The sequence below is a fragment of the Hibiscus syriacus genome, unplaced genomic scaffold (genome assembly GCF_006381635.1).
Source record: "Hibiscus syriacus cultivar Baekdansim isolate YM2019G1 unplaced genomic scaffold, ASM638163v2 tig00110387_pilon, whole genome shotgun sequence".
NCBI classification, from domain to species: domain Eukaryota; kingdom Viridiplantae; phylum Streptophyta; class Magnoliopsida; order Malvales; family Malvaceae; genus Hibiscus; species Hibiscus syriacus.
Genome location: NW_024062717.1, coordinates 7,150,703 through 7,162,779, shown reverse-complemented (window position 1 = coordinate 7,162,779; position 12,077 = coordinate 7,150,703). Strand labels below are relative to the sequence as shown.

At 32.4% G+C, this 12,077-nt stretch overlaps 1 protein-coding gene across 1 annotated transcript; it reads left to right on the top strand.

Moving 5' to 3' along the window:
- Positions 1 to 3,050: 3,050 nt before the first annotated feature.
- LOC120122771 (protein FD-like) lies at positions 3,051 to 3,959 on the top strand. Its single transcript, XM_039141868.1, has 3 exons — positions 3,051 to 3,602; positions 3,679 to 3,756; positions 3,838 to 3,959. Exons 1-3 carry the CDS (start codon positions 3,051 to 3,053, stop codon positions 3,907 to 3,909), a joined length of 702 nt encoding a protein of 233 aa, XP_038997799.1. The 3' UTR covers positions 3,910 to 3,959.
- Positions 3,960 to 12,077: the final 8,118 nt, after the last annotated feature.

The window sequence follows — 12,077 nt, the reverse complement described above, 5'->3', positions numbered from 1 at the left end:
ATATGTGACATGATTGAATTCATAGATTACATATTTATATTTATGAGAAATGCATCATTATTATGTTTATGCCTCACTAAGTCTATGACTTAGCGTGTAAGTGATTTATACGTAGGTACTGAGAAGCAGGAGGATCAAAGCTAAGTTCAAAGTAACAACATATCTCTGCTCAAAGATCAGATCAGAAGTAAATTACACCGTATGTATTATTATGTGATAAATAGGTTGGCATGTAAGCAAAGTCTTTAAATTAAGTATGTGTGCTCTGATCGAGTTTTCTAATGTTTTAAACATATTTATGTAAAGGGTAACTGTATAGCAATGGAAGGTTAAATTTTTATGAGTTTTACGGAAGTTACTGTATCAGTATTGTAGCAGTGCATCAGTACACTGTAGTAGTGCATCGATACACAATTTATATTCGATGTTTTTGTGCATCGGTACACTGTAGCACTGTTCAAGGGTACTGTTCACAGCATTGTTCATTATTGTTCACGGTACTGTTCATATCGTATAGTATTTGTTCATTAATACGTTTTTACCTTAAATTTTTATAACAAACATAATTCAACGGTATATTATTGTATTTTCTTAATATGAGTTCAAATGTTTTGTTATTTTGTAAGAACATCGTTTTAAAAAGTCAATGTGACATCTCGGACTCGTATCCGGGTCGAGTACGAGTTGAGGTGTTACAAATAGACTAAATTGAAAATATATGAAATTTATTTTGAAAAAAGAAAAATTAAAGTTACATCGATATTCTATGATAGTTTAGGAGTATGAAGTTCAAATTTGTAAACAGTTACAATAAAACGACCAAATTGAATAAAATACAAAGTTAATGGCCTAAATTAAAATATATGAAATTTATTAAAAATAATTCAAGTTACATAGATATCTATGATAGTTTATGTGATTCAAATTGGATTTGGATTAATGCAATAATTTGAGTTTTTAAGCTAAATATGTAAAAACATATTAACCAAAAATGACATATTAATGTAGTAAATGAATTGTTATTATTTATTGAGGTCCCGAATTCGAGCATTACGAATATCAAAGTATAAGCGTTCAATGTCAAATGATTGAGAGGTATATTTGAACATATATTATCTTGTATTTATTCCAAATTAATAAAAAAAAACTATGACATAAATAAAAATGTCAATGTTTATTATTTTTTTAAAGATTATTATTTAGTATACTAATAATAAGAAAAAGGTTTTACAAATATATTTTTTAAAATATAAAAATTAATTAAATATTTGTTAATATTTTATTTTCATTTTATTCTTAATCCACATTAAATTCTAAATTTAATCAAATGTTGTCAAAATCGGACCGGCCGGTTCGACCGGTTGCCTGTCCGATCAGATCAGCCTCCAAAACCAGTTTTACCATGAACCGGTAGAACCGGTTGGGAATCGGCAAAACCGGTGTGAACCGTCGGTTCTGTTTTTTTTTAAATTAAACCAAACGACGTCGTTTTTTATGATTTTTTTTCAGTCCTAAATTTATTTTCTGATTTTAGTTATATAATTATATTTATTATTTAATATGTTTTACACTTTTACTTTTAATTGTTAAGTATTGTTTGAGAATCTAAATTTAACTTTATATTTATTTATCATATTGCTAGGTGATGAAGATCTTGATGTTGTGGACTTTCAAGTTCAAAGTGATGCTATGGAGTTTCAAGTTCAAAGTAGTGATAGTGGTGGTAGTTCAACCAATGAATAAGCTTTTCCCAATATTTTGGAATTTGAGGGAATCAAGTTCAATGAATATTATGATGATTAATACTTGTTTTAATTATGTATTTTTTTATTTAGTTGTTGATGAATTTCATTAGGTATTGACCTTAAATATCATGTTGTAGTTGATTTGAATAATTTTGTTTCACTTGATATTATGGTATTTAACTTACATATGTTATGACTTGTGATATTTTTATACCTTTTAATATTGTGAACTTAAAAAGAGTGTTATATATATATATATATATTAATATTGCTTTGAATATTATGTAAATTTTTTTAAAAATATATTATTTTATATAAACCGGTTCAAACACGGTTTAACCTGGTTAAACCAGTGAACCAGTATCTTCACTGGTTTAAGGTCTAATCCGGTTTTAAAAACATTGTTTTAATCCCGCATCTCTTAACAATAACCATTCGACCAATAGAATTGGAGTTTCACAACATTTTAACACTTTTATTCTAAAATAGGCGTAATACTAAAATTAACACTTAATATTTAACCAAACGATCATTTTAGCCCATAGTCCTTTTTAAGTATTTTACCTCTTAACGTTTCAAATTTTAATCAAAATAATCTATACTTGATAGAAACCGGTAGTTGACTTACAGTCGATGGCTCAATGCATGCTACTGACGTTAGTAACATGCGTTGATAATTAGTTAATTAACGACTTTTATCCAATACAAGTCATTTTAACCAAAAATTAAAATATTGAAACTAAAATACTGTAAAAATATGGATTAAAGTGAACATTTAAATAAATGTTGGATTAATTTTAACATTATACTAAAAGAATATTTTATCCAATTTTCAACTTGAATGAACTTTCATTTTATCTATTTTAAAAATGCAAACACAAGGAACTCTGATTTGGGAAAGATGTTTCTGTTTAAAGTATTAAATTCGAGTAATTATGTCGGTATAATGTATACGTTATCGATAAAAAATTTTATAAATAAATATTATTTTATAATAAAAAAGCAAACAAAAAGAACTTGTATAGTATCTTAACTCTGTTTCCTCGTGTGTTACTTATAATATCTGTTCGTATAAGTCCAACAACAGAAACTTCCAATGGCCAAAGCTGATGCCGAACAGTTCTGCCAATGGAGCGCGTGGCTCAAATGTACTCATCTTCCCCTTGAATAATGACCACCAATCACAACAAAAAGCATCGCCGTTCCCTTTGGAGCTTACAAATTTCCTTTAATTTCCACCGCACTACCAAACACAAACCCCATCACTCCCCTCTTTTAATACTCTTATAGCATGTTTACCCCCCAATGTGGGACGAAACCAACTTCAACAAAGCACCAACACTAGGCCTAAACAAAGTCTCTGCTGCCTCTTCTTCCCATCTCTGCAACCAAACCCATCGACCCAAAATCATGGAAGAAGTGTGGAACGACATCAACCTTGCTTCTTTACACGACCACTCTTCTAGGGAAGCGTTCTCGGTTAACTCCAATCCTCACATTGCCCTCCAGGATTTTCTCGCCAGGCCTCTTACCAATGACCCTCCGACTAATAGGGCCAACAGCATGCTGTATGGTTGTCCTCGGCCACCTCCCGCCACTGTTTTGAGCCTGAATTCGGATCCCGGCTTCGATTTCCTCGATAACGTGGATCCTCTCAAGTCCACCTCGCGTTTGCAAACTAGCCCCATCTCGACTGTCCACACTTTCAATTGTCCGTTCGAGGCTTTGGCTCATTCTTCTAGCTTGGCCTCCTTTGGTAAAAGGGTCCAGGAAGCTGATAACAGTAACAGTGATCGACGGCACAAACGGATGATCAAGAACCGAGAGTCCGCTGCACGATCAAGAGCTAGGAAACAGGTTTTCATTACCCCAAAAACTGATATATTTTCCACTATATGCAGCACTATGTAAATTCCTTCTTTTTTTCTTGCAGGCTTACACAACTGAGTTAGAGCTGGAAGTTGCTCATCTTATGGAAGAGAATGCAAAACTCAGGAAACAGCAAGAACAGGTAAAAAATAACTTAAAGCAAATTTGACTTCATTATCCTGACAGACCAGCCCAATGAAAGAACCCCATTCATGCTATGCAGTTACGCGTAACAGCTGCCTCTCAATTTTCCAGAAAGCACACGCTTCAGCGAACGTCAACAGCTCCATTTTGAGCAAACTATAAATCTCTGCCTTCTCTTTTAACCAGATCCCCTCTTTTTCAGCAGCCAGGGGGGAGGGGATATCCTTTAAGCTAGAAAAGGAAACGAGTACAGTGTTTTTTGGGGGAGCAAAGGAAGGGCTATGTGTGGGTGAAGGGTAATTGTTTACTGCTAACCAGTGCAAAAACAAGTATATTTTGGGTAACAAGTAAGAGGTGTTGGGGGATCTTTGTTTTTGTTTTTTGCATTTCCCTGATATGAATATGGAGTTTGATGTGGTGGGTCTTTGTTTGTTTCCCCACTTGGGTTGTTTCTTTTTCCTAAAAGACTGTTCAACTTTTGTTCATCAAGTCCTTTTCTCATGCAAATCCTCCTACTAATTTCTTTGTTTAAAGTTATTGATGCAAAGATGGATCAACTTGGTATTTGATATTATTTATGGTAAAGTACCAACAGTCAGATTAAAAAAAGCAATTAAGGGATCTAACCAAAAGATAATACTACTACTAATAGCAAATACTATGCGTTTGTGACCACTGACTCGCTCCTATTCCCTTATCTCGTGACTACTTTTTATCGTCTCAGCTTTACCCAAATAAGATGCCTTCAGGTATAATAGTTGAGGATTGTTACTCCCTTTGTGAACTGTCTATTGGTTGATGTTATCGTACTCTGCTTTTTAGTGACAATATCTTGGGCCTTCAAATGCCAAGATATGGTACCCCATATCCTATATATTGTGTCCATTGCTAATACAAAATATCAAATATTTTTACTCCCATCATCTCTCATTCCTTTTTTTTTTTCACCTCTAAGCTTTAGACGCATATTGTATTAGTTTTAGTGACACTTGCTATATATATTGATATTATAACTTTGAAAGCGTTGAAAAAGCTCTGCAAAGTACTTAAAAAGTGTCGATAAAGGAAAGGGATAAATAATAAGTTCAACTATGATAACGACAACAAAATTCAAATTTTATTACGAGGGCATAAGCAAGTCCGAAATCTTTTACAACAAAAGTAAAGCGAGAGGTGGTCCACGCTGCTTCTTATAGACAACAACCATCGAGTCTCTGTGTCAAACGTCTTATATAGTAAAGTGATATGATACGATCCCAAGAGTTAAAACAACGTGCCATTACACCACGCTAAACACAAGATTCTACACATTAAAAATTTTGAGCCATTCAATATGTAATAATATGACGTTTTTCGAGAGTAGTATGTACACATTCGTTTTCGCCGGATAATTTAATTATTATTATATAATTTTAAATTTAAATTTAAATTTTAATGTTTAGTTTTTATTATTTTGCAGGACTTTTTACAAGTCCAAATCGAGCCCCAATTACAAAGCCAACCGACCAAACAGAAACCTAGACCTGGGCCCAAACAGATCCAAAATTGGGCCCAATTACAAAACCCTAATAGCTCATTATGTTATAACTTTGACTAATCCTAATTTTAGGGTTAACCACCTACCGCTGTCGTCACTCAGAAGAGGAAGAGCCCGCCGCCGCCGTCGAAGAGCCCAATCAAGAAGCAAGTCGAGCCAAGTCAGATTTTAACGAAATCCTCACCAACTCTCTACCATCAGCCATACCTCTCTGCCACACAGGTCAATCATCAACAACCATCAACAATAGGTTTTAGAAGATATTTTATTTGTTTTAATCTCTGTAAATTTGGGTATAAAGCTTGAATTTGTTGTAAGAAAAAAGGATCCCCTTTTCATTTTTTAGAAGCAATACACAAAAATCTTAAGGTATTTTTTCTTCCCTTATTTTCAGTTTTTAATAATAAAAAAAACTAAGCATAGTTACGTAAAAAACGAAGGAATAAGAAGATATCTAGAGAGTTACCTGAGAGAGGAGATGACCCGTACGACCAGTTCATCTTCACGGTCAGGGAAGGCGAGAAACTGAAACGTTGAAGAGTTTTTGGGCTCTTTAGGGGGTATTTTTAGGTGATTTCATCCTTAGATCTAGGCTTAGGATGATAGATCAGAGTGAAGGGCTTATTTTAGGGTTGGTTTAGGGGTTTCAATCGCCATGCGTGGCGGCCAGAACGGTGGCTGAAGTGGTGGTGTGAGGTGACCGACAATGGTCGACCGATAGAAAGAAGAGAGTGGAGAGAATTTTTAAGTTTTTTTTTGTTTTTTCGGTGGAAATGAAAAAAAATAGAAAATTGGGTTTTATAGGGGAAGTTTAGGGTAAAATCACACATAGGTCCACTATAATTTAGCGCGTTTTTGCATATTGGTCACCTGCGAGGACCAAAGTTTTTATTTATCCTTTTTCATGATATATATTTTTGGGATATTTGATATTTAGTCCCCCATAGTTTAGCGTGTTTTTGCATATTGGTCACCTGTAGGGACCAAAATTATTATTTAACCTTTTTTTCTTGCATGTTATGTGTTTATTGGGATATTTTCTGTTTAGTCCACCCTATTTAAGCGTGTTTTTGCAGTTTGGTCATGTGTAGTGATTATTTAATTTAATTTAATTTTATTATTTCTGGACTGATTTAGTAATTTATGCATTTTTCTTTAAAAGTATGTTTTAGGCTTGTAAAAAAGGAATAATCATTAAATAGTCCCTGTAGTTTCAACATGTTTTATATGTTGGTCTCTGATCTTTTTTATTTAATTTAATTAACCATGTACTTTTATTTTATTTTAATTTGGTCCCCATATCTTATTTATTTTTATTCATTATAATTTTAGCACTTAATGTTAAATATGTTCATTTTGGTCACTTTTGCACTTTATTTTATTTTAATTTTGCATGATGCTTTTATGTTATTTTATTTTAGTTACTGATGAGTTATGTTATCTCTATTTTAAATTAATTTGCATTATACACTCATAAGCATTTCTTGACTCGAATCAAAATAATTTGACTAAGGGTAATATTCGTTCATTTTAAGATTGTCGTAAAGTAATTGTCTTAACGTATAAGAAAGTTACTTTCGATAATTTTAAAATGAAAGTTTATCCCATTAAGTGACATGAATTAAATTGATTCCATTTTAAAATTTAGGGATTAAGGAAAAGATCATGTTTTTAATTAAGTTCATCGAGAAAAGACTGTTAGATTGAATCTAAGGTCTCGTCTCGATATATTTAAATAATTGAACATCCTTATTCTCATTAAAGGTTGGTAAAATACATAATTAATTGTACTTGCTTGATGTATGTTTCATGTATTTTCAATGGGATTTCAAAATAAATAACACTCATATTAATATTGAATTTTAGGATGAAAGAGTAATATCACTTTATTTTGACTAGGGTAATAAATGAATGCTTTAAGGCATGAGAGGTTATTTATTTTCGATTGGAAATAATCAGATATTATCGTTTTTCCCTCTTAAAATTCAAAGAATATGTTTTAAAAAGAAAAAAAAGGTCTTAGAGTTATTTTGTTTTATTGTATTGTTATTTATACGCTTAATTTTTTTAATTAATAACGAGCTTTAGAATGAAATTGTAATATTTCTTTATTTATGTTGGAGTAAGAATCAACTGCTTTAAGGCATGAGAGGTCGATTCTTCTCGATAGGAAGTAATTAAATATTATTATGTTTTGTTCTAAAATTCAAATAATATTATTTGTATGGGATCTTAAATTAAATTAAACTCAAACTCGTAAATTTCATTGCAAAGACAACTAATTAATCGACTAGGTATCGATTTATGGTGTTGTGGGGGTGCTAATCCTTCCCCGCACGTAACCGACTCCCGAACTCAAATTTTGGTAACGTAAACAATAAATTTGTTGTTTTAATTAAAATTAATATTTTTCTTAAAATAACAAATATGTTTTTGGGTGCCCAACCACACTCCAATCAAAGATTGATGGCGACTCATTGAATCACGTTTTATTAATAACAAGTCACCAAATTATTCGAGACGATATCTTTTAAAAACCAGATTTTAAAATTTAAATTTTATTTTTTTAAGAAAAATCGTTTCGACCAGTCCATTAAAGTTTTGTAATACTTAGATGACCAAGTCGCAGATAATGCCATTGTATAGTGTTTCCTTAATTAAGGGAGGACAAATGTTGTACCATGTTAAAGATCCCCCGCACATACTAATCCCATGTCTTACGATCACCGGATGATCCCATAGCACCTCTAAATCTCCAACACTCCGATACTTTGATAGATTTATAGAGACCATCTATGAAAGAAGAATTTTAAATATCTAGCATCCCTCAAGAAGTTGCAACTAGTAAACATGAATTTGACAAGCTTACATGACCTACTAGAACCAAATCCACCACCCTGACTGTATACACTTAGTCTGCTAATTCATATGTGCACTAAAGACCTCTATAAAATATCTCAAGCAAGGCCAAGAGATATGATGTGATCTCAATGAAACCACCTCACCTTAACTCTTCTCTACTATACCTAAACTTTATGAAAATAGAAGATTCCAACACCGATCAACGATTGACCTATCACCGGTTGTGACTTTTCGCCTAAATTGAAAGGAATGAACCGTCGCAAATCATTTAGTCTCATTAAAAAATTTAAATTAATAATACTATTCTAAACAGATTGAAATGATAGAAATATGTAATCTAATATTCTACTGTTTGTGGATGAATTTGTAAAATTGATATAATTTAAACCTAATGTGATATTATAATAATAATGGTATTTATAAAGGCATAAATATTTATTAATAATTTACACAAAATTTGACAAGAGATAAAATCCATAACTATTATTTTACCCTCCATAATTTATTTTATTATGATTTCTTAATTATCACGTTATCTATTATTTACCAAAATATTATTAACATGTCAATGCAATATTTTTTTGTTTTTATTAATAGATTAATAATTCAATAATTTTTTTATTAATTTAAATTGTTAACTTATAATTATTTAACGTATTGGTTGTGAATTAATATGTAAGTTGAAATAATTTCAAAACTTTAAAGTAAAATTATAATATTGAGCTACTATATATATATATATATATATATATATATATATATATATATATATATATGAAAGTTATTTTATTTTTTATTAATAGTTTATGTAACTTTTACAATTACAATTATGAAATATATTATTGTGTTATCAATTCTTCAATCATTTAAAATTATGTAATTTTTCTCTTATGTATTCATTTACTACCATTTTAGTTGACTCAATGATTTTTTTTGTATATATTTATATAAAATAAATAAATTTAGCGAAAAGAAATGGATGCTTAAATAGGGAAATTTTAAATAAATTTAAATTCAAAATAAATTAATAGTAACCGTATACTTATAAAATAGTCAAGGCTTAACAATGACTTGTCTTTGTAAAATAGTCAATAGTTTAGCCTTCGTGGATGTATCGGTGCTCATCAACGGAACAATATACTTTATCATATATATCCTTCAAACCATGTCTAGACGTAACCTCGAAAGGTGTTGGAATATGACTATTTTTAGACTTGTGATTGACTTCTGGATATTTACACAAATGGTCATCGATTATAAGATATTATGTTGTTAGGCTCTCTTATTATAAGGTACTGTTTTGTTAAGTTCCCGATTATTACAAGTTTTAAAATGGTCTTATAATTATAGGATGTTGCTTTGTTGATTTTTTCGACTATTGAAAGTTACAAAATAATTATTTAACTATTTATATGTTCCAAACTCGTCCTTTTTCGTTAAAAAATTAACAGCAGTCTGAGTTGAACATTTGTCGAGACGTTTCTCTGCCTGGCGACAGAGAGTGCAAATAATACACCCCAAAGAGTGTAACTAGTCTCGAAAAAGTAAGTGTTCATCCTCCCTGAATCAGATGAAACACCAAGTTGTAGAGTCACCACAATCTTTTAATTTGGTGAGATTGATCACCAAAATGTCATATTATTTTAATAAAATTCCTAAGAATAATATTAAAATAATACAACATGGGTCTGCTTACCAAAAAAATGAGTTTGAGAGTCGGTTACATATGAGGAAGGATTAGCACCCTGTCCGCGATTTGTGAGTACTAAATATGGGTGCAGAAATATGTGTAAGTATACACAATCGAACAAGTAATACAGTGATGAGTGAGTATCGTATCCACATGGATTGGAGAGATCTTGAGTAAAGTTTATGCACTATTCTGAAGTAACTAAGTGTAGCTAATGATATTCACAAATGAGAATGTTGTGGCAAAATGGATGGAGATATCGTGACAAATTAAATTGTGTTTAGTGCAAACAAATGGAAATGCAAAGGTAATATAAAATGTAAATACTGGATTTGATTATCATGACTTTTGACTTCCTCACACGACAAGCTACTATGGGAATGAGTGATAGGAGTTACTTAGGAAATTTAAGTCTACTTCTCAGAATGATCTTACTTCTACGCCTTCTCTGCCCGACAGAGTTTACTAAAAGGTGTCCTATGCTATCTCTAGTAAGGGACTTGACAGATTGAAGATGCCTTGGTAAATCCGATTGGCGTTAGCTACTACAGGGATACTATTGGTCCAAATAACATGATATGTCTCGGCAATACCTTTTTGCGGCAGTATTAACATCTAACCTATCGCTCATACACAACTCCTTTTTAGTTGAATGAAATCCTAGCCTTATCTCTAAGGTGGATTAGGCCTAGTTACTATCTAGAACCCCTTGCTTATATGGTTCCTTCTTAGTTTCTCTCGAACACTAAGGATGTTCTACCTAGATATTCTCTCGAACACTAAGTAATCTCCTAAGGAACGACTACTCTCGTAGCTCCTATAACCTTAAGGCACTAAGCTTCATAAACAAAACAAAATATAACATAGAAAAATAATCATTCATTAAAGCAAAACTTAAATATCCAAAATAAACTCCCACCAAATAGGATTAGTTCATGGTGGGGGTTCGAAATAAGCAAGCACAAAGCAAGTCAATCCATTCTTTACAACCCAAACGATAAAATATGAAAGCAAAGAGCAAAGGGAAGGAGGAAAAACCTTCGACGTGCACTGTCGGAGCTTCCCTCGGCCACCACGGACAGTCCCAACGAACTAGCTCCTCTCGGACGCCTAGAACGCCACTCCCTCTAGCTTGTCAACGGAGGAATGCCACGGCAAAAATGATTGACGAAAAAAAGAGAGATCTTTTTCTCTGAATTTTTAGGCTCTTGGCGGTTGTGTAAAAGTCTCTCAGTCCTCTCAAAAAGTTAGGCTTCATCTTCTATTTATAGGGGAGAATGAACCTAGGGTTTTGTTTTAAAATTACACTAGCACCCTAAAGTTCATTCCTTTTATGTGAGAGTCGGTGCAAAGATGGTAATTGACCCCTCCATTATGGCTGATTGCAGAAAGCAATTTTTATGCCATGACAGCTGGCTCTTACTAAAAATATTTTTCTTTCGTTTTGATCGCTCTCGAAATGCCAACTGGTTCGACATTTTCATTCTGCTCAACATTCTCCTTATGTCATGGCATTTCCCTTTTGCTTTTCCTTACTCCCAAATCCTACATATCACCAGACAAACACATTCCTCATAAAGCAGCACTGATTACAAAATAAAATGCCGCGACAAACAGAATTTCACCACATGCAACTATATGCTCCTAAATGCATCTATATGATCCTATATGAGCTCTAAGATATTCAATAACTTAAGTGAAAAGGTCCCTAAATATGACCCTTTTAAGGAGTTATCACACCCCCAAACTTAAGCTATTGCTTGTCCTCAAACAATGGATAGTATTAAGCAAAATAAAAATACCATGGCAAGTTCAGAAGCAGAATAGTTATATGGGATAGAATTTCAACCCTTAGAACATTTGGCTTCAAAATGCTAGACTGGTTTGAGAAATCAAGTATTGTCCCCTAGGGAAACATCTTTATGTGGGTGTGTGCGTGTTTGTATCCAGTCCATGCTTAACAAACCTAAAACTTTTCTACGAAAGTTTTCTTGTTTTGCCACGACATTTACAATTTTGATTCCCGCATTGTTTTCTTTTCTTTTTGCTTTTTTTTTCTTTTTGTTAACACTGCTACGAGGGGAGTCAGCCCATCACACCTACCATCCCACACTCTAGGTGAAAGGGAGCATACCTTCCACCCCCGAGCTAGTTAAGTAGAGTCATCCCGTGACTACTTTCATTCACTTATATACCATAGCTGCCATTTATTTAAATGCAGTTTCCAGGC